The sequence below is a fragment of the Gouania willdenowi genome, chromosome 13 (assembly GCF_900634775.1).
Source record: "Gouania willdenowi chromosome 13, fGouWil2.1, whole genome shotgun sequence".
Taxonomy (NCBI): Eukaryota; Metazoa; Chordata; class Actinopteri; order Blenniiformes; family Gobiesocidae; genus Gouania; species Gouania willdenowi.
In genome coordinates, this window is record NC_041056.1 from 14128108 (window position 1) to 14152137 (window position 24030).

General features: G+C 36.5%; 1 protein-coding gene across 8 annotated transcripts in view; it reads right to left on the reverse strand.

Annotated features, from left to right (window-relative positions):
- LOC114474075 (muscleblind-like protein 1) overlaps positions 1 to 24030 on the reverse strand; it is a 72688-nt gene that overhangs the window by 5424 nt on the left and 43234 nt on the right. For 2 of the 8 annotated variants that reach the window (XM_028464050.1, XM_028464049.1), the window contains exons 3-10: positions 20223 to 20393; positions 14177 to 14380; positions 10702 to 10941; positions 8668 to 8721; positions 7543 to 7693; positions 3804 to 3839; positions 3111 to 3193; positions 2774 to 2847 (exon numbers count right to left, since the gene is read on the reverse strand). In XM_028464050.1, coding sequence (XP_028319851.1) covers positions 2791 to 2847; positions 3111 to 3193; positions 3804 to 3839; positions 7543 to 7693; positions 8668 to 8721; positions 10702 to 10941; positions 14177 to 14380; positions 20223 to 20393 — 996 coding nt within the window. In that variant the 3' untranslated portion in view covers positions 2774 to 2790. Of the gene's footprint in view, positions 1 to 2773; positions 2848 to 3110; positions 3194 to 3803; positions 3840 to 7531; positions 7694 to 8667; positions 8722 to 10701; positions 10942 to 14176; positions 14381 to 20222; positions 20394 to 24030 lie in introns of those variants that run through there. The other 6 variants (XM_028464051.1, XM_028464055.1, XM_028464054.1 and 3 more) reach the window with 6 other exon arrangements.

Consider the following 24030-nt stretch of genomic DNA (forward strand, 5'->3'; position numbering starts at 1 on the left):
GTTTACATACTGAGGGTTGATTGACCCACTTCATACCAGCTGTAATGGAATCAGATACCCAGAGTTTCCCATCGTGGGGTATGTTGACCCAGAGTTTATGGATAGACTCAGAGTTTGTTAACCCTCCTTTATGGAATACCACTCAGGTGTTCCTGCTTTTGTCTTCACTCCCATTTCCGTTAGTGTGTTTGTGATGTAAGTGATTAGCCTCCCTCCTGTTTGGCACTCAGGTGTGCTGCGTTGCCTGATCAGCCTCCCTCAGTGTTTGGAGACAGAATGTTTGCTTGGTCATTTTCTGCTGCAGCGAATTCACCACAGATGAAAGTAACAGATTAAAAGTACTCACGTTCCTGTAATTGAGTTGATTTTATGGGCACTTGTTCTTTTTTGAGTATGTTTCGAGATCAGTAATTTTACTTATACTTAAGTAAAGTAATTAGTTACATTTCTACACCAAAACATTACTGATGAAATTGTTATTATTATTATTATTATTATTATTATTATTATTATTATTATTATTATTATTATTATTATTATTTTAAATGATCAACGGACATTGTGAAACTGCAAAAAAAATGAAATGACCAGACAGTTATTTTATTTAAAAAATGATTGTTCATTTTGACAATCCTTTTAATTTATACAGATGCCTTTGTGGAAAATAAATTAAGTTCCAATTGTGCAAGATTTGTTCTCTTCATTTTTAAGTTTAGACATAAAATGTTTACTGTATGCAAGGGAACCGTGGCAAGATTTATTACCAACAATAAACGTGGGGGGTGGAAGTAACGAGTAACTTTTAATTTGAGTACTATGTAATTGAGCAACTTTTAACTTGTACGTGAATATTTCATATGACTTACTTGTGCTTTTACTTGAGTACAATTTCAGTCAAGTAACAGTACTTCTACTTCTATCAATACTCTGCACTTCTAGTCTTTACCTCTTCATGTGAAGTTAGGTTTTGTTCCTTGGTTTAGTCTTTTTTATTCTTTGAGTTCTGGATTAAAGTGGACTAGTTTATGAACACTACTCCTGCCTGCAAGAATAAGCTGTATAATATTATTAGTAGCAATAATATTTTTAGTCCCTGAACACATTTTATCACCATCTTTTTTGACTAAAACAAGTATGTAAATATCTGGCTTTACCAAAGATAAACAATGCGCCGTTTGTAGGTAAGTGTCTGTTTAAAGCAGGGTCGTGACCCCATATAAGGTCGCATGGAATTTAAATGGGGTCGCATGAAACCCTAACCCGTGAAAATAATAATTGCTAAAAATATATATATCTTTAAACATAATTATTTTTCAAATTAAAAGTGGGTGGATCTGAACTTGGAAAAAAAAAAAAAAAAACATCCCACGTTCAATTTGTAACTGTTGCCATGTACAATTGAAAGATGTTGTTCATATCAAAACACTTGAAAGAGATAAAAGAATAAAAGAGAGGATGCCCTTACTTCATCACTATCCCTAAAACATAATCAGTGTTATGTGAAGATAGACATAAAAATGAAAATTACATCATTAACACGAAAAATTGTGACACAGAGACTCTGAAATAACTCTAACAAACTCATTGGTTTCAGATTAAAGTTCTGCTGAATGAGTAATAGGATTACTTAAAACAGGTTTAAGAAAAATCTTAGTGGTAAATTATGTAATGCCACTTTCATGAAATAGGATCTTTCCTCATCTAGTTTTTTGTGTGTGCGTGCGTGCGTATGTGCGAAATATCCTCCAGGAAATAAAGAAATCAGTAAATCAACCTTTAAGCAGATTAGCTGTTATCGTGTGAGGTTTTAAAATCCCTCGACTACAGAAACCATTCTTTATTAAAACCAACAAACTAATAATAACTTTTTTTTTGACAAATCTAAGCAGTCGCAGGATAACACAATAATTAAATGTAGCTTATATTTGTGTTACAGGTTTTAAAGCACCTCAACAAAAAGCTTGAAATAATGAGACTGGATTTGACTTTTCGTTTATGGGCGTTTAGGGCGACCGTGGCTCAGGTGGTAGAGGGTTGTCTTCTGATCGAGAGGTTGGGGGTTCGATCCCAGTACCTGACTATGTGTCGAAGTGTCCTTGGGCAAGACACTGAACCCTAAGTTGCTCCCAGTGGTCGACTAGCGCCTTGCATGGCAGTCCTGTCCAACTGGTGTGTGAATGTGAGAGTGATTGGGTGAATGAGCTGATATGTAAAGCGCTTTGAGACTGCTTCAGTGTGGTGATAAAGCGCTATATAAATCTAGTCCATTTACCACTTATTGTTTTAGAAATGCATTTTGTTGAAAAGGTGAGTTTTAAGCCAAATCTTTAAAGCTCTTGTGACTCCAGAGTAACTTTTCTTCTTGATAAAGTAACAAACAATTGTCCGTGATATAAATGTGTGCTTAAGACATAACTAATGTATGCTTAAAACTAGTGATGCACAATATTATCGGCCAGTTATTCATTTATATTGGCTTTAAAATTCAATATCAGAAATTCCGCCGGTAAATTAACCGATAAATCTCTATCAAAATCAGATATTGTAAAATATTGGCATATCGGATTTCGGACAAAAATCCAACATTGTGCATCTCTTCTTAAAACATAGCTAAAAGAAAACAAAACTAAAGGCTACATAGTTGTGTAACAAACTCTATCCTCCATTAAAATAATGATTGTTAAATGTCGTACAGCACCACTGGGTCACAATCTAAATGGGTTGTGGGTGTTTATGTGTTGTGTAATGGTGCTGGACTGGATGCAGTACATACTGTTCTGAGTGAGACTCCTACATCTGGGTCACATACTTGTGTGTAGTCAGATGGTCTGCAGATATGATTGGAATCTGATTGAGATGGAAAATACAAATAAAAGAGAGAAACACACAGTGTGTTGAACTTAAACCAGAGAAGAAGAAAAAAAAATAAAAATAAATCTGTGCTCTAAATCAGATAATAAACAACCATTAGGAAACGTACACAATGGGATATTCAGAGTAACTTTCACAGATTGGAGACAAAGATTGTGCAGGTTTCATGCATTCCATATAATAAAAGTGCATTGAAAAATCCATAAAGGAAAGAGAATGGCGACAGAAAAGGTGCAAACCTGATTGGCTGTTGCTGTTGCAAAGGGAACACTTGTGGCAGATGTGGTGGCTGCAGACACAGTGGCACCATGCATCATGGGTACTTAATGGGAAAGATCACACAATAAGTTGAATAGGAGCAGACACAAGCAGCCTTTTTAATGCGTACACCTCCAAAAAAAATCTAACAAAAAAGCAGATAGCAGAGAACAAAAGGCTCGATAAAATGCATTGTTGCAAACTCATTAATAAACGAGCATAAAAGCTTTACATGATAAAGTTTCCTAATCTGTAAAATAAGACTATAAAATGAGGTAAGTGTGTTCAAAGTGAACATAAAAGAAAGCAGGTGGGGAGCATTAACTGCAACAAGCATTATATGACAAACAGAGCAAGCTTCAGTTCACATCTCCAAGATATTTTGAACGAAGACTGTGTTGAAGAGCAACATATTTAATTCAATTCAACAATTAAATTGATATTCAAAACTTGCAAAATGTCATCACCCACACAGCTTACCCATCACAGTAAAAAAAAACAACAACATCGCGTTTGTCATTTTGACTAAATGTCACATAAACTAAAAAAAAAAAAAAAAAAAAAAAAAAAAAAAAGAGCGAATGTGCTCACATTACAATTACAAGTGAGCTGAATGACAGTGAGAGACTAAAACATGGCCTCAGACAAAATCAGTAAGGAAAGCTGGCACCTACCAACACTTGTTGCAGGTGTCATGCACAAAATCGAGCCTGCCCATCATGCAGTGCAATTGGAAGTGGAGTGTATGGAGGGAGAAATCAAGAAAACTCATTATAGGAGTTATAAAGATAGACATTAATCAATGTATTATGATTATAGTCAAACTGTGCCTCAAATGTGTTACCCTGCCCAGTCTCAGTGCCTGTTTCTAAATATATAATCTATACGCTAATGTAGCCACACATCAAACAGAGCAAGAAAAAAATATCCATAACAACAGCACTCACTATTGGCTGAGAACAAGATCATGTGACATTTTGGGACCATTTTGCGTCATAAAAAAGCACGGTTAGCCCCGCCCCTTTTATAAAAACTAGCACCTGTGGGCTCTACAATTAATAGGTTGGATTGAGAGAAGAGTGAATAGAGAGGTATATTGAGTAATGAGTAGCTAGTTAGCATAGCATAGATTGTTCAATGGAGATTTTATAGGACAGACTGGGCATGTCTTAACTGCTCCAGAAGTTCCGCCCATTATCAAGGCATTTTTTAAAATGTTCCTCCTAGTGGCAGGTCAGGAGAAAGCAGGGGTTTAGTTACTCTTTAAGTGTCGTTCGTTACCCTAACCCTAACCCTAGCCCGTTGTTACCCTAACCCTAACTCCACTAGATTCCTCCACCGAACCTGAAAAATGCCAACATAGCACCAGGTGTCATAATTTAGCGAATTACACTTAATGACACCTTATTCATTGCTAATGAAAGCATAACGTCAGTCTTTTATATAAAACTTTAAGTAAAGTTTTGCCTAAATTTGTATCCCCATTAATAATGATACAGTTGGTCCAAACGTATGGACTTCCCTATTTTTTTAAAAAAACATTATGAAATGTGTAATCCAGATCCGATCCAAATGAAACTCTGTGAGCTTATTGAGGAACCAACATGACATAACTGAGTCACATTTTATAAGGATTGGTCGGTTACGAGCCGAGATATAACATTTTTAATATTCTCTATTGATGATTGATTTTTTTTTTATTTTAAGCTCATCCAGAATCACTATACTGATCCGAATCCCCTCCAAAATTCAATGTAATCGTCCATAAGGTGTATCTTTGATTATAATTTTTTCACAACCCCTAAAGTACTTTTAACGTAATCCTCCTGCTCACAGACAAACAAACAAATAAAGGTCAGTGAAAATATTACCCTCTTGATTGAGGTAAAAATGTTTTGGCATTTTTTGGGTTAAGTGGAGGAATCTAGTGGGCTAAGATAGGGTTGGGTAGGGTTAGGGTTAGGGTTGGGTAAGGTTAGGGGTTGGGTAGGGTTAGGGTTAGGGGTTCGGTAGGGTTAATTAGGGTTAAGGTTGGATAGGGTTAGGGTTGAGTCGGGTTAATTAGGGTTAAGGTTAGATAAGGTTAGGGTTGGGTAGGGTTAATTAGGGTTAACTTTGGTTAGGGTTAGGGTCAGAGGTTGGGTAGGGTTAATTAGGGTTAGGTTGGATAGGGTTAGGGTTGAGTCTGGTTAGGGGTTGGTTAGGGTTAGGGGTTGGGTAGGGTTAATTAGGGTTAAGGTTAGATAAGGTTAGGGTTTGGTAGGGTTAATTAGGGTTAACTTTGGTTAGGGTTAGGGTTGAGTAGGGTTTGGGGTTGGTTAGGAGTTGGGTAGGGTTAGGGGTTGGGTAGGGTTAATTAGGGTTAACTTTGGTTAGGGTTAGGGTTAGAGGTTGGGTAGGGTTAATTTGGGTTAAAGTTAGATAAGGATAGGGTTTGGTAGGGTTAATTAGGGTTAACTTTGGTTAGGGTTAGGGTTGAGTAGGGTTTGGGGTTGGTTAGGGGTTGGGTAGGGTTAATTAGGGTTAAGGTTAGATAAGGTTAGGGTTTGGTAGGGTTAATTAGGGTTAACTTTGGTTAGGGTTTGGGTTGAGTAGGGTTAGGGGTTGGGTAGGGTTGATAAGAGTTTGGGTTAGGGTAAGAAACAACACTTATTGATAGCCTTCATGACACCTTATTTATGATAATGACAGGTGTCATGTCATAATAACGACAGCGTAACGCCAGCCGTTATGTTTAAAACTAAGTAAAGTGTTCCCAAAATTTTAAGTGAAAAAACATTTTTCTGCTTAATCATTCAGTTCCCCTGAAAGATTCAAACCCTAATCAAAAGCAGCCTTTAACCTTCTCCTTTTTGATTTTTAAATATTCACTCCAGATCGCCAAGAAAGATTGTCAAGTGTGCCAAAGAAAATTGTCAAGTTTCATCTGAGTGGTTTAATTACACAGCCACAGAACTTAAAAGGTTGAATGTCTGGCTACTTGTACTTTTTTGATAACAGTTCAATTAAAGTGCCATATGAATTAAGCTTATTTTTGAATAACAGAAATAACAGGACGTTACCATTCTTAGCATGTCATTACTTCATTATATTAAATTGTACTGAAGTTGTGTTTTTAAGTTATGCTTACTTAAAATCAAATAAAGTTCCATTCACTCAAAAAATATTAAAGTAACTCAGAAATGAAGAACATGTTACTCCAACTTGACATAATTAAGTTCGTAGAACTTTTTCTGTAACTTTGAATTATAAATACTATTTACTTACTGTGAACGTTTGGGTTTACGGTGCAGTAGATTGCAAACATACAGCAACAGTTAATCAAGGTATGTTTGTAGGTTTTTTTCCATATATGATGTGTGCCGCTGTTTGAAGAAAGTTAAAGTGGCTCTTTTCTCAAGGGAACATTTGATTGACCTGATTTCTCAGCGTTTCTTGGATTGACCTGTCAGTCCACCAGTGGGAGACATATGGGATGCAGGCACTTGAATTTCTCACAGGAGGGAATCACAGACAGACTATTCTGGGGATGTCAGTTGAGAATGTAGGGCACAGTGTAAAATGGCACAAATCTCTTAAATGTATTGTTTCTCCCACTTCCAAACCCAAAGTCATGCTACACATAGAAATGCAATTAACACCATGCAAGCATTTCATTGCAATAAAAAAAATAAATAAAATAAAATAAATTAAAAAAAAAAAAACAACAACAAAAAATATTTTAAATAAAAAAATAAAATCAGTTATAATAGGTGAGATTTAATAAGTAATTGTGACATTAATATGAACGACTTCCTCAAACATGTACTCAGGGCAGGTTCGGGTTCATATACTGTACATTTATCAATTACAATTCCATCTTCAATTATCCATGTTCAATTACAAATCAATTACGATTACAATGAACGGCATTTTTCCAACTACAAAAGTTCAAATTTAGTTCATCACAATTACTGAGCCATTAATAAATAACCTTATAAAACATATCCTTTTTCTTGTGTTAGCTTTCTGTTAGCATCTCTTATGATAACGGGTCGGTTTTGACCCATGTCTTATATCAGCTGTAAAATACACTAAAATATATTATTTATCATCCAATTTAGTTTTTGTTGTGGACGTCTGAGCCTTTTTTCTGTCTGTATAAAACTCCATTTCACTTTTTTTGAAACATATTTTAATAACTACGTATGTGTAAGCCATATAACATTGTTCCCCAGTTTTGCGTTTAAATTGTAATTGATGGGTTTTTTAAAATCACATTTTTATGTCAATTATAATTACAAAGTCAATTATATGAACTCAATTAAAATTCAATTATGATTACAACAGCATCAGATTTTTAAATTACAGTTACACTTTTAATTACGTCATATCTGTGATTAACTACCATTTATGCGATTACTCAGGGCTTACCTGATGGTATAAAGGCAGCCTGCTGTTGAAACTGCATGTTGGCCAGGGCCTGTTGGTATTGGAATACACCAGCATTGAACATAGTGGTGGCACCGTTGGCTTTTTCAAGTGCAGGTCTCTTTGGTAAAGATGGCAATACAGTGGAGAGCCCCTGATGAAGGGACAGCAACAAAATACAGGGGATGGTAGGGAAGGAGGGAAATCACAGGATTGACAGTAGTGATGACATTTGGGACAGAGGAATGAAGAAAATCATTAGGTTACAAATATTAGCTACATTACGTCTTTCAGAATCAGAAAAAGCTAGTGTAACTGACTTAAAAATGACTCATATCAATTATGTAATGTAGAATATTGTACTAAAATGACTATGACAGTGCATGTAATTTTCAGATAATCAGTTTGATTGATAATGCATTCTTTGTGACAAACGGAAGTAAAACAAAGCTGCTAGCTGTGCCAGCTAAATGAAAACATTACACAACAACAAGCCATGTTTAGACTCTATAGGGGTCGACACCTCTTTAACAGTTACACATGCACTGCAGAAAACAACATATTCATGCAAAGACACTATAGAATACTACACAACTAGGGAAGTTTTTCATGCATGTTCTCATGCTTTCACCAAAGAGGGACTGCAGGTGATGAACTGACTTCATATGACAAATGTCACATTAGTTTTTAAATAAGTTTAGCAACTTTTTCATGTATCTGAACTCTGTATTTATTTATTATTTATTTACATCCAATTTATTTGAACTACTTAATATCTTGTTGAAGAAAAAGATAATTAAATGAGGGGAAAATAATTAAATGTTGAGTAATGAATGAGTATACACTACTAATATAAATACTAAGCTTGAGGTTTCAATGTTAGTACAACTAAACATGTTTAGTTTCAGCATGTGTAAAAACTAAAATGGTATAAAGGGCAACGGGCTTCCACTCACTTTGTGAGTAAAGTCAAGGAATTTGGGTTAAGAGTGTATATAGGTCAGTTAATCACCTATCAGTGCTTCCTCAGTGAAGAAAAATAAACATATTTTTTTAAATTTTTAAATTTTAGCTTTATCTATCACACCACAGCTACATGCCAAGCTAAAAGGTGAAAGGTCATAGTACCAGGTCAAAAGTTGCGTCGATGGGTCGCTTCAGTGATTTGACAGGCCAGTGAGTCTTAATTAGCAGGTAGCGAGCACATGATGGCAATGGGCCAATGGGGTTCAAGCGCATTAACACAAACCAGCAAGCGCAGGTGCATCATGGATACAGCAGTGCAGTGTGGGTTGGTGAGAAAAAAATACAAACAAAAATAACAAACAAACAAACAAACAAAAAACCAAATCATTGAAATGCAGTATACAACGGTAACAAGGCTACAAGACTAGCATGCACATTAATGATCTTATGTTCACTGGAAAAGGTTTATGACAGGATGCTCTTTCAATTCATCCTTAAATTAATGGTGTTAAAAACTTTTTTTTTTACCGGTACAGTATATCAAATTATATAATGGCTTTTTTTTCAAGTGCATCACTTTTATATTGACTGTGATGAGGCTATATTTCATCCTGAGCTAACATTAGCATGATCTCTCAGTTCAATACAGTTGATGTCATTAAAACTCATTAAAAATTCTGGAGATCTTTTAAGCCCATCCTTGGGGTCAGTTTGAACCCTCCTAGGTGCAGAGTTATATATATATATATATATTCTTGTGGTCATTAATGTTGTCAGTAAATTTGAGAAGATTTGGATGAAAACTATTCAAGATAAAATAATTCTTATATGAAAGTTAGTCCTCGTGGTGGCGCTAGAGAACAGGTGAAAGTTTAATAATCAAGGGCTTATTTATGTATTAAACAAATAAACAAAGTGCCTGACACAAAAACTTGGTCAACAATTTTCTGAAAATCATTTTCCAGAGGCAAATATCCCTGGGGTCAGATTGACCCCAAGGGTAAAATAAGTTATGAGTAATATTTGAGGATATTAGGAGGGTTAAGTTAGGTAATTGAAATAATCCAAGTCGTCAATATTGTCATCCTTTGCCACTGTCATCTACTGAGCAACACACTATCAAAGTGAACACTATTATACACAATGCTCTCTTCGCTAAGAAAATAAAGCTTTAGACTGTGAACAATAAAACTAACAAAAGAGCAGCCAAACGGGAATAAACAAGAGGAGGCAGCGAGAGGCTCAGTCACATACTTGCATGATCACTGCAGCCTGCTGCTAATAAAGCACATATTGACTGTGTTGCTCTGTAGTGCTTCTTATCCTACTGAGTCACACTTGAAGACAACAAAAGCGATGAACGTTTCAGATAAATGCTTCCATATACGAAAAAATTGCTGATAACGAGAATTGATTGATACATTTCTGTAACATCAAACGTCATTAACCTATTTTATTTTAACATTTAGCAACAAACCATGTTTAAAAGAATGTATGTGATTTTTTTTTGTTTTTTGGTTTTTGTTTTTTCGTTTGACCACATTTACAGCAATATTTGTAAAATTTGTGATATTTACCTTTTCGTGATAAAACATAATGTCAACGTTAAATCTAAATGTTTTATATTAAATGCTAAATGTTAAATCAAAATGCTAAATGTAAATGTTACATGTGGAATCTAAATGTTTAAATTAAATCTATATTTAAATATTACATTCAAATGTACATGATACATCTAAATGCTAAATGTTGAATCTAAATCTAAATGTTCAATGGAAATATTAAATGGTAAATCTAACTGTTAATTGTTAAATTTAAATGTTAAATATTAAATCTAAATATTACATTTTAATATAAATGTTGAAACTAAATCTAAATGCTAAATGTAAATCTTAAATATTAAATACAAATGTTAAATGTTAACTCTAAATGTCACGAGTGAAACTAAATATTTAGCTAATATGCAAATTCACCAGAAGTACCAAAATATGATAAAATCTCATTGAGAATGGCTTTTCTCTTTTGATTTAATGTTAAAATTTTTTTTTTAGATGAACAAAAAAAAAAATTTTTTTAAACGTGGTTTTTTGGTAAATGTTGCGATATGTTGGTGTTCATTTTAGCATGCACAACTTTTTCAATCGATGCTCCATAGATAAGTTCTCATAGGTTCCACAGACGTGTACCACTACCTACCATGGCTGCTGCAGCGGCTGCCTGGTTGACTTGATGTTGGGCGGCTTTAATTTTGGCCTGCAGGTGAGCTGGAGGGTGGAAGTACTTGCATTTTTCTCTTGAACAGCGGCCTTTAATGTAGTCCATACAAACAGTGACTGTGTTGTCATTGGTGTCAATCATGGTGCTATCTGATGGGTGGGCGAAGCGACAGTCGTTCTCTCCACGTGTACAGTTACCTCGCTGGTATTCCCTGCATACCTGAACACAGACATAGGAGAATAATGAAGGGAGACAAACCAACTCTGAACTTTATTTCACACAATATTAAATAATCCATCTAATCAGTCACGGTGAAGCAACTATCAATTTAGTTGACAGGGGAAAAAAAGAGCTGAGAAATTTTATAGACCGTTTTGACTCATTACTGTTGATTAAACAGCAGAACAGAGCCTAACCACAATGTTCAGACTCATTAATCACTTTCCCCCCCACAATATTCAAATGAGTTATTTTGTTGTATTTCTGGAGAAGTGCATAAGGGGGCAGCACTTACACAGTATGGCTGGCTTCACGCTCAGTATATGGGACTCAATGAGGTACATCATAGGAGAAATGAGGCTGCTTATTCTCATGAGAGGCTAAAACTGACGTAGTCACCATCCCAGACATAACATGCAATAAAACACACAGAGCAACTAATGAAAAATGAGGCAGTCATTTCCCCCCCAATAACAAATGTTGGCACTTAAAGAGCAATGAGATATCTTTGAATCAGTGCTTAAGCATCGCAAAACCCAAAGTTAATTATGAATTTCATTATTGTGTTTTCTTTGTGCCAAGAATTCATCGAAGTTATTTTGACAGAACAAGTCATTTGCCAAGTCACTGTCTGCCATGTATGAAATATTCGACTTGCCGTAGACCAGGTGACACCTGAAAGGCCATCAGCACCTGTTCTTGTTGTATGTCAGCTCATCATCCACAATCCCTGATCTTCTGCACCCTTTTTGCTCACGAACACGAGCCCATTCAATTCTCACCAATGCTATTATCACTAGTACTGCTACTAGTTTTATTGAAAGAAAGATGAGGTGAAGGGTTGAGAGAAAGAGCTAGAGCTAGAGCTAGAGAGAGAGAGAGAGAGAGAGAGAGAGAGAGAGACTGGGTTGTTGTTGTCAGGCAGATGTTGAAGAGGAGGACGAGGGAGGGAGAGAGAGAGAGAGGGGTGGGGGGGGGGGGGGGGGGGGGGGGGGGGGGGGACGTATGGGTGGTTTCTAGATAAAGAGTAAAGGAGAAAACAATCAGATCTTGAATAAGTCTTCATGGATGAGGTGAGGCTGATTTAGAAACTCAAACAGGAGCAAAAGGACGGCTGCGGTTTTATTACAATGGTTGCGAACCATTGAACTTCTTTCAAAAGTGAATAATTATGCAGCAAAAAGTGATAAATCTTTCAACGTCCTGAGTTTGTCAAGCCAAAACAATCTGCTTGTTAAACATGTTTCCTCCCCCCATGGTAACGATTCCTCAGGGCCTTGTACATCACTATTGTTATAAGTAAGAAACACATGGATCGTATGAATGACTCTCTGGTCGTTGCACAGCTTTCCAGCCATGTTTTATCTAAACATCACACACAGCAAGAGCTAAATTAGCACTTCTTCTTCTTCTTCTTCTTCTTCTTCTTCTTCTTCTTCTTCTTCCTGACAGCAATTATAGCTAATCTAAGTCAAAGTTGCACTGGTATATGAAGCCTTCAAATCAAAAATCTACACCGGTTGTTGACCACTAGCTCTTGATAATTAAGAAGAGAAAAGCCGTGAACATTGAGCAGATTATTTCTGCTATTGGCTAATAAATATTTCACGGCCTTTGCAAGCTTGCCAGACTGTGTCGTCAAAGGCCATCAATCTTCGGCCAGAAGATTGCTTCATTTCTCAGTCTGATTCAAAAGCCGCTCATTCCTTCTCTCCACACACGCACACGCACACGCACACACACACGCACATGCACGCACACGCACACACACACACACACACACACACAACACTTTCCTGCTTCCAATTATTGTCAAACCGTTACGGCACAAGCTCTTCTAGCCCCTCGATGTAATTCAATAAGCACTTTGTCTTTTTGTTTCTGTTATCTTTATCTCGACTGTACTCGACCCCTCCCCTTCACTCATTAACCACAACAGGTTTACATATTGATTCCCCGTTGTCCTGCTCCATCTCTCCTTCCTGTCATTACCCTATTTCCTCACTCTGCGTGTTGTCTGCTCGCTCACTGTCTTTATAGACTTATACACTCTCACCCCCATTAATTACCCCGCTCCCCAACATTACATCTTAAACACAATGTGCCGGCCTCCTGCCTGCCCGTAACGATTTCTCCTTTACTTTAGCTGCCAGTGTTTCTTGGGCGGAGCTACATAATGGATGAGATTGACAAAATGCCCAATTAATGAATATCTTAACACAGAAAGAGGAGGGCATGTTAATAAGGTTTCAAATGACTTATTGCTTTCATAGAAAGGAAGGAAGAATATTTAAAAAGAAAATTACTCATCGGGACAAATTTGGATCTTGAAAAGTTAAATAGCATTTACTGCCATTTAATGGGTCAGACAGCAAAAAAAATGTCTCACTAACATCACTTTTTATTAGGTAGGTTTGTTGTTTTTATACCTTGGGGTTGCCTGGAATTAAAATGGGTTGCCTGAAATGTAGTAATTGGTATAAAAAACGCAGGTAAAAAAAAATAGATACAAAATGTATTTTTAAAAATATTATAATTTTTCAAATACTCATCAGTGACTACACACAATAAATATGAAATAACTGTATTATACACTTACACTTTCTCAAATATAAATGTAGTTAAAATGAACTATAAAAATATCTGAGGTGGCGCATCGTGTTGCTTGTCACTTTGTGAACTAATCTTGGTTACTCTGTATTTGTAACACACTTTAATAAACATGATATAAAACTATATCTAGAAAAAAAAATGTCTAAGGGGTCACCGGACCGTTGTAAAATTAAAAACGTGATTTTCTAATCGCAGAGGCTGCATTTTTTTTTGTTTTCCTTGTCGTGTCTTGTACTGTCCTGTTAAATTCAGAGTGTTTAAGAAGTGCAGTCTACATGTTTACATGTTTCATGAAACGTCAAGTTAGTTAGATATGTTGAAGCGGTAAAGCCACAGATTTGTTTGCTTTTAAAGCTTATATTTTATATTTATTCAAAATTTCAATAAATCTGAAATTGTTTATTATGAAACAGATTGATTCATTGCTTGTGTTCTTTGAAAAATACATGACAAGAGGCCCTTGAAAAAATAATAGCATATTAAATCGAGGAAAAAAAAAATCATGATGCAGCATTTACTTTATTCTTTACTTTATTAAAATCTAGCATTTAATCTGTAATGAAGATGAAAGTTATGACATAACGTGCAGTGTAAACCTGTTTGAGGTGTTTCCTTGTCTTACCTCGAGTCTGTCTGTCCTCATGAGTTTCTGTGCAGCAGTGGCAGCAGTGGGTACAGGTACACTGTGGTTGCTGGTGACCAGTAGAGGAGCACTGGGCAGGATGTCAGCAGGTATCAGGCCAGGCGACATAGGTCCATGGTAGGGGTTAAATGCTGCTGCAGCGTTGGCATTAGTTGCAAGGCTGGGTGTGACTGAAAACATGGGCTGTGGAATGGATGCAGTTTCAGAGAAGAGTGAGTCAGTAAAAAAAAAAAAGAAAAAAGATTATTATTGTAATAATCATTAGAGTTTACGTTTTTTTAACTAAACATGTGTGGCCTCGTCCATTTTAAACAGCATTACTTTTTATTATTATTATTATTTTTTTTTTCTACACTTAAACATTTACAAATTAAAAATCAATATAAAATCAGGGAATCATTACTCTATTAAACCTTAATGGAACAAAATGCCTTAAACATTATAGTAATATTTCAATCAAATTGACTAAAGAACAATGCAATAGAAATGTCCTGCAGTCACTGCTTGACATGGTTCAAAACAATGCGTGGTGAGCACATTAGCTTACTAAGGTTTTAATTAACTCTTGTTACAAGTGTTGCATTACTGACATGCTCTATACATGAACTAATCTACAATATACTATATCAACACGTGTGGGCTTTGGGACCACTGTAATAATCACATGTACGACAGTCAGAACAACAAAGGATAATGTTTCACAGAACAAAACATTAACAACAAAACATTGCTGGTGACTCAGTGACAACTTTTGTTGAAAAAATTACTAATTTTTGTTCACTATTTAAAAAAAAAAAAGAGATTACTTTTACTAATGTGATCGTTGAAAAGCATTTTTGTTAACCTATGATAAAACTGATTAAAAAAAAGAAGTTTTAAGATGATTGATAAAATGTAACCACTTTGACCGACATACAAGACAACCTCGATTAAAGGACAGCCTTTTCCTTTGGCCATTCTAAAGACCGGTATTTCATAAAAACACCTTTAAAAACAAATATTGCCAGATTTGATATAATTATTATTATCCATAAAATTATCCCCAATAATATAACATTTTTATTGGTCAGTTAGAATACTTGGTAACACTTTACTTGAAGTTTTATACGTAAGGCTGACCTTACGCTGTCAATAGTATGACATGACACCTGTCATTAGCATGAATAAGGTGTCATGAAGGCTGTCATTAAGTGTCGTTTGTTACCCTAACCCCTAAACTTAACCCTAACCTTGCCTAACCCCACTAAATCCCTCCATCTAACCCAAAACAAATGCCAACATAGCTCCAAAGGTGTCATGATTTAGCGAGCGACACTTAATGACAGCCTTCATGGCACTTTATTCATGCTAATGACAGATAATGACAGCATAATGTCAGCCTTATGTATAAAACTTCAAGTAACATCTTGTGAAATACCATCATTCATTATTATCCTAGAGATACATGAGAAGATAAGATTAATGATAATGAAAGAAAAACAAGGTTTAGTTGAGAAGGGGAAAACTTTGTAAGGTTGCAATGGCATTGTTCTGAAATTACCTCATTTTGCATTGTCCTTCTCACAGAGCCAGCCTGAAGCTGGATGACATAGCACACTGCCAGCCTCCCCGGCACGTTTATGACACCAGCCCCTGTCTGTGAAGCATTTCTTGAGCTACTGCCAGCAGGACATGGTGAGTAATCGACCAACAGCAGCAGCCAAATGTGGAAAGTTGCGTTTTTTTCAACCAAACTCCTTGGCAAAATGTAATGGCTCAGAAATAATAGGAATATTAGTGTATAGGCTCTTTCTAATTTTCTGAGTACAACCCTCTCGAGAATGCCTGAAGAATTATGTCGTATCACAAGGAAAGGTTAAGAATTTCGCCAGGTGCTTGGATCTTACTTTGAAATATTCACTTTTCAAGGTTGAGCCAGGACAGACATGATGTCATAGAAAAACACTAACAGTTGAAAAATGCTGTGACATCATCTAGCAAAGATTTCGGTGACTGTGCAAAAATGCCTTTTTGGGTTTTCCACCTTCTCATTAATACATCTGTTTTTGCATCAGTTGATTACTGGTATAAAACAGCAGGTTTTATTTCAATTCAAAACTGCATGAGTGAGTTGTGTTTGTGTGATGTTATTCATTAAAGATCTCAAATGGAAACTCAGTTATCATTGAGTTGGAATAGGGTTGTAATGTTTTGTAATGTTTTGTGGCAAAAGCTGTGGATATTTATGTGACAATGACAAAAAACAATTGATTGATTGATATTTTTCCTTCTTCTGCTACTCGGTGAAGGCGGTCGCATTCTTCTCTGCTCCCACTTGGCTCCCTATCTACCCTTGCTGCTTGTTTTGTCTTTTGTCTTGTGAATCTAAAAGGAGACTCTCTCTGCATTTTATCCAAAAACCAAAATTATGGATATGGTCAGCTGGACTCTCAATGCAAACAATAAAATTATTTCGACAAAAAGATTGGGCAGGGTGAACCCGTGTGTCTGGACGGAACATTTGCAGCCAGATACACGACGGATTCTTGGACTAAGTGGAAGGTCGTGTGTCTGTCCATGCTTTTCATGGAGGACATCTACATGATTGGATTTATGGTAGCAGGGATGCTGCTGATTGGAGCAGGCAGCTTTCTGATTTATCGCAAAGTCTGTGTTACGTTGGTAGCTGTTTTGGGAAGGCTGCCAGTCATTTCTGAACGGTGGGGCATAGCACTCAACACTCAGACTAATGTAATGAACAAACTCAAAAGTAAGCAGGAGGCTACTTTGGAGCATTTACGCGGGATTGAAACCAACTTGAAGAGGCTGAGTGCTCGGCTTGCAGTTTGAGACCACAATATTGGATTTTGCTGCTGGAGACCAAAGACTCAAGGTTACCAAAACTGTGCTAGTCTGAATCAAAAACAAATTGCTTATCATCATTGGCCTCTCCCACATGCCAGCCGCTCAAGCCTGCCTGTCTTCTGTTTCACCAAGGATATTGTGCAGACTGACGCTTCGTCCCCCTCCATCTCCCCCTCCTCTTCCCCCATCGCTACCTCGACTTTTGTTCTCTGAACCAGATCTACCAAGGTCGTCACACATCATCTCACTTTATCAGAAGGAAAGCAAAGGGTTTCTTTTTTAACGCCTCCATCGGCCCTCCGTCCCTCCTTCCTCCCCACAAGCTACAAGGGAGCATGTGAAGCGCCTACAGAGGCTGCACGCACGCCCCCCCAGCGGCTGGCAATCCCATCTTTTCTCCTCCCTGCAACCCTTCCTTTCTCCACCCTAAACCCCCATCCCCCGCCTATCCATTCCCCTTCTCTTAAATTTTTTGTACTGTTTTTAAACTGTACCTGGCGAATAAAATCCTTTCTGATTCTGATTGATTGATTGTTTGAGTGATTGACTGTGGAATCCTGCCTGTTCAACGTTGGGATGTGGCTAATGTATGTGGTGGCCATTGTATACACCATGTACAGGCATATGTCAGAAAACATATGTAGCTTACCTTCACCGTTTTCACACTGGTGTTAATCTCTAAAGGTGCGTTCACACTGACCGCAACTTCAGCAACTCTGGCAACTAGATTACATTCAAAATCAATGTAAATGATGCAACGTCAAGCCACCTCCCTTTAAGCGGGGCGACTTGCATGACTCAATCGCGTAATCTGAGTCACTGGAAGTCTCTCAAAGTCAAAAATGTTGAACTTTTCAAGCAACTTCGAGTGACTCATTACGTTTGGTGTGAACGCACCTTAGTGTCTGTGTAAAGTTGTTTAGGTTTCAAAAAACGCAAAACTATCATTTAAATAACTTAGTAAAAAGCGAACACTGAATGACAAGGGTTGCTGGTTTTCTCACTTTTTTCCTAAATTTCCTAAATTCTGGCATAGAGTAGCACCACGATCTCGTGGTTAGCATTATATGGGACTATATTGTGTACAGTTTTCAAATTCCCACTTGTATTTATGTGGGTTTTTTTGGGGTAGTGGTACATGATACAAAAACATGTGTGTTCATTATTGTTCAGTGAATCAGTGAGTGATAGAAAGCCCATCAATAGATGAAAATGGCATTTTTGTCTAGGTTTTTTTGTAAATTGAAAGACCTTTTCCTCCTATGTATTGCTGTAAACAGGTGTATTTCTGAGAAAGAATGTTTCCTGGTCTTATCCTTTGTTCTCTTGAGCATGATGTGTGCTCTTCATGGCTCCTCTATTGTAGAGGTCTAAAGTCATCGCTCTTTCCTGCTGCAGTTCTATCTCCTTCATTTCCCCTACCTGTCTATTCTCTGTTCATTTATCTCCCCCTGCCATGTTAGTGTCTTCCTTCGTTTTTTTCTGCTCTGCCCTTCTTTGTCAGCCTATCTTCTTTCTTCTCTTCTTTCTCCTAAGCCTTCTCCCTCCCAATGACACAAAGAGAAAGGGCATGCTTTCCAGTTACTTTGAGATCTATTGCTCCTTTAAATCCTTTCACAGTTTCTACTGTTCCTTTTCAATGGCCCTCTTAACGTAGCTCCACTGTAACAGATAGGGATGATAAGCCATTAGCTAAACGTGTACGTCTGTGGGTGGCACACACCATGGTTATCTTGAAGTCTTTAGAAAAGCAAGAACTTTGAACACCTGACCTTATTGAAACAAATAGTTCCTATGAAGAGGATCCATAAAGTCAGAATCAAAAGAGTTCCAGTCTTAACCTTAAAGATCTACAATGTCTGTTCTGATCATTGTCATAGCTTTAATTGTTTCTTATCTGTGTTGTTTCCAGTTTATCCATTTTATTTAACTATCTCTTGTCAGAGAAAATATGCTACATAGAATCAAGCTTCATACATAGTTCTAATTGTATAATTGGACCAATGAAGAGACTGTCCATAAAGGTAGTGTAATAATAGTAAACGACTACATTTTTTTTAAAATTACAGTAACCAGACTATGACTAATTTAGAAAAAAAGTCAATGTGAACTGAAAATAAATCAAAATATATTGATATTTTTGGAAGGTATCCAATCAAAACAGGTCAGGTTAATAAATGCTAATTGAAGTTTTAAAAAAGAAATGCATAAACTCTTATGCTTAATATTTGTGTTTCCTGTGTTTGTAACAGATTCAGTTATTATTGTTTTTAGTGTCACATTGGGCATTTCTTACCTCTACTACCTCTTTATTTCTGGTAACAACAAGTTTTATTTATTTATGGATTAATGTACACGGTACAGTCAGACACTTAAAAAAAACGTATCACACTAAAACAAACTAGGCCAAACCATCATCACATTAGGTGAAAAATTTACTTTTAAAAATATCAATTAATATCTAAGGTATTTTGAGGGAAGATATTTGTATACATCATTTACATTTTAAGTAAGATCAAGATTCCTTCCTTTTTTATTATTCAATTGAACATTTATAATAATAGACATGGAAAATTAATAATAATCAGTCTTTACTATCTATATTGTATACTGTATATACTAAAACTAACATCTGATGGAATAATAAAAGCAATGTAATTAAATATTGGAAAATAGCGATGTGAGTAATCCTTTGAGATTTTATAAACCATTTCAATGATGCATGACAAAAATATTTCAGCTTCCCTATATCATAAGTTGATATCTATAAATAATTAAAAAAAAAAAAAAAAGTGGGTCACAATTTAGTGATCTTGGAAAAACATGGGTCCCAGGGTGAGGCCAGTTGAGAACTACTGGGTTAAATCATTTTCACACCCGCTTTGTCCTATTTCAGGGTTGCTGGAGTCTGCCTGTGCCCATCTCTGGCTCATACTGGGTGCTAGGTGGGGGTACACCCTGAACAGGGTGCCAGTCCACTGCAGGGCCACGCACAGACAATCAACCAATCATGTTTTTTTTTTCTAGAATAGTAAAAAAACTAAAAGAAAACAACTAAAAAAAAAAAAAAAAAAATAGAAAAACTCATGAACCACTAAACTTGTAAATATTTTTTTTTCTGTGAGCTAAATGTGAAGCGATGTGAAAGGATTTGAATCAAAGTATTTTGGCTTGCCCTCACCACTGGCTGTAGCTGAGTGCCAGGTATCATGGCGTTGGCAAGCTGCATTTGTTGGGCCAGCATGACCATGTTTTTCTGCTGGATTAGATTGTTCCTCCCATTGATCTCCAGCTGAGTCTTTAGGTGTGGAGGAGGATGCAGGTACTTGCAATTCTCCCTGGAACAGCGGCCCTGGAAGTTCGACAGAAGAAGAGAATGTAGGCGGAGAGACAAAGAGGGAGGGATGAGGGCGATAAAAAAAATAAATAAATAAAGGCACTGAATTAGGAAAGTGTTTCATTTAACTGCAACCAGATGTACAGTAAAGATGAAATAAGCGCTATCTTATTCAGCAGGTGTTGAGCTCATATCACTGACATGTGACTTCCTACAGATTTAAGTTGACTCCCAGGTGTCCATGTTTGTTCAACTAAAGGCAGTCTTTCAGAAGCATGAAATACAATTATTGTAGTTTAACCACATGTTATTAAACTTAAGCAAAAAAAAAAGGAAGATATTGATGAAGGAACACATTTGGAATAAACAATCATTTTGATACCACTTAATTTATTTAGCACACACAGACAAACACAAATCATGTCATGGTCATACTAAGCCACTTTATTCCATTACCTCTGAATAGGATCATTTAGTTGTTGGCAGTGATTCAGCACTATCTACGGGGTTTCAATACTTGTTTATTGTATCTTTAGAAAACTGCAGCCCACGTTATTGAAGCATTGGATTATAAAGGGCAATCATATTGATTTATTTTCCTTTAATAAAAAGATAGACCAGAAACAGTCATTAGAAATCCAAATAAGTAATGATTTGGGGAATCTCACTAAGTCTAGATCTGTATCCTTCTTTGGCACAGCAGAAATTTCCAAAATGGCCAAGTTGGTTCAGCTCTGTGAATCAAAGCTGACCTCTTTCTGACAAAAACAAATGACTATTATCAAAATTTGACATGAGTTTAGGGAAAAGAAGCTGGTTGGAAAAGGAACATATGATTGACTGTTAACACACATAAAGGCTGTGTTTGAAATGGCATATGTACTATTAGTATGTTGTGCGTTCACGTTAGATAGAATGCAAGAAATACCCAGATGTATACTATATTGGGACATTTCTTTAGTATGCATGGTGGGTACACTAGTCATACTTAACCGCCCCATGATGCATTGCGAGTGGAATTTAAAATCGTCCTGGGACCAGCTTCAAGCTAAAAATGAAACATCCCCTTTTCAAAACAAAAACATCTATTCTTGTCTTCAATTTGTTTTTTAACACTTTTGTAAATAGGGCTGTTATTTGGAAGTTAACCGATAGTTTTGTCAGTAGCACAATGGAGGGTCTCCAAAAATCTCCAAAATGTGTTTCCACAAGTTTTATGGATCAAATGACCACATGTTGATATTCTACTTGGTCACTTTCTCACTTAAAATGTTTTCAGAACTTTCAAAGGTGACAAATCAACAGAGACATTTAGCCTCAGTGTGTCTCAGGTTTTTGTCGTTGTTGGTTAAAAATGCATCTTGGGAAACTTGGAGGTATACTTTAGTGGGAACGGTCACCATAATAATCATACTAATAGTATATAGTAGACAGTATATACTCATTGAGTGTGTAGTGTATAGCACGTTAATATGCAATTTTGAACACATGGCAATCAGATTTTGGGTTTAGTAGTGTCAATGGTGTCTCTGAAAAGGAGCATTTTCAAGGAAAACGGATGGATGGATGGATGGATGGATGAATGGGATGTATATAGAGTTTATCATAAACATTGGGGTTTGTGTATAGGGGGGCGAGGGGAAGGGATCAGAGCTGTGGGTCATTACATTCACCCAGCAGCTGGCAATCCAAAGGGAGAATGAGAGAATGTAATTTACACTCCCATCGTACTTGGTTCACTGAATACTCCCCTGACAGGTGTATTCTTCCTAATAACACCTTTTTATGTACATCCCATTTCTTTTAAATTCCATTCATTTCGCCTCCATCCTCTGTTCATCCCCAGCACCCTACTCATATTTTTGCTCTCCTCATCATGAATACAGACCAGAGGGAGTAGAGAGGTTTCTACCAATCTGTGAATGTTCAGGTTATGTGTGCAGAATAAGCAAATCTGAAAACCTCCTTTATTCTTCTTCTCAGATTTAGTTTTACCACAGTGAAAATATCCAAAATCCATCGAAAATCTATCTTTACCCATTTTGCTTGCATATGAATCTATTTCCAGCATGATGGCAGGAAAAAAAAAAAAACACCCTGCATTGACTTTACTGCAGCACGTCCCATGGGGAATTAGAGGCTCACAGCCTGCGACTTATCTCAGGGAGATTACCTGCACGTTGCGGTCTGCTATGACACCTGCTTTCACAACACAACACAACACACACAAACACAACACATGCACTCGGTCACTCGGCCTTTATCCCTCACACTTATCATTTTCTTTCCCTTTTTATTTTTATTTTCCCGTGCAACCAGTTCTGCCTGACTCCAACGAGAGATCTGTTTTAAATCGGATCGAAGGATAATATCAAGAGTTTCCTCAGTGTTGTCATTAGAGGAGAGTAGAAAGCAGAGTATTCCCAACCTGCTGACTGGCCTGGAGGCTCACATTAACAGTGCTCAGAGTCTGGGCCTAATCCCCTGTGTGACTATTGATCACCGTTAATTGGTTAATGTCCTTTGATTTGTTTCTTTTTTCTAAATGTCCTGTTGGGGACTAGACTGAATTATTAGAGGGAAATGGTGGGAATAATAGGCTGAGGATTATAATGGAAAGTGTTTTATGAATGTAACATGGTAAAGTGTGCCGGGTTTTTAATGTTGGACAAATAATGATTTTGATCATTAGCATGAAGTGCAGGGCAAAGTTGAAAAGATTTTAGTATATATTGTTTTTCCTTAAACAGGAAGGAAAATATCAGTCACTCACTAGAAATGAGGCAATGAGAAAGTTTACGCATTAAGAACATGAGCATTTTTTTCTTAAATTTATAAATCAAAGAGATCCTCCTGTTGCTATGCACCTCAACTTAGATTTTATAATAGATTATAATATAATAGTATAATTGTTGGGAAAAAAAGGAGATAATTTTAGTAACAAAACCAGATTAAGATAGAATTAAAATGTTGCTTTAAAAAAAAAAAAAAAAAAAACACTAGATAAAATGAAACTTCATCATATCTATACAGACATATGTTTCACATTTAACACTTGTAGCTTTGCTGCACTGGATTACAGAAGGTAATTTATTGCATATTACACAAGAAGACAAAAGAAGGATGGATGGATAGATTGATGGATAGATTATGTTTATGAGAGATGCTGTTTTTTTTTTTTTTTAATTGTGCTTTTGTGCAATGACAAATGAAATGATTCTGATTCTGGATGGCTAAAATTAACCCTCTCTTTTCTGAACACATTGCATTAATACAATGTATTCTTTAGTAATATATATAATTTATTCTTTGTTTTCTTCTAAAAAGACATGGTCTGATCCGTTTTGTGTTACAATAGATGGCATGTGAGCCAAAGCTACTGCTGATCACTCTCAGTGATACCAACGACCTCCTGGCTTTCCTACTCCTCACCCATTCAGCCATTTTACCCTCTGTTTAAACAGTGTCAGCACAGGTTGACTTAAGGCTGTGATCCAAAGCAGTGCTCTCTCTGAAAGGGCGATGTGCCATGACCAGACTAGAATTCAGTTGACTCTCTTTTTTGACATCACCTGTCTGCCTGTCTTCTGTTGAGACATTAAAGGTGCAGTCTGCAACTCTTATAAAAGTGACTTTTTGTCTTATTTGCTAA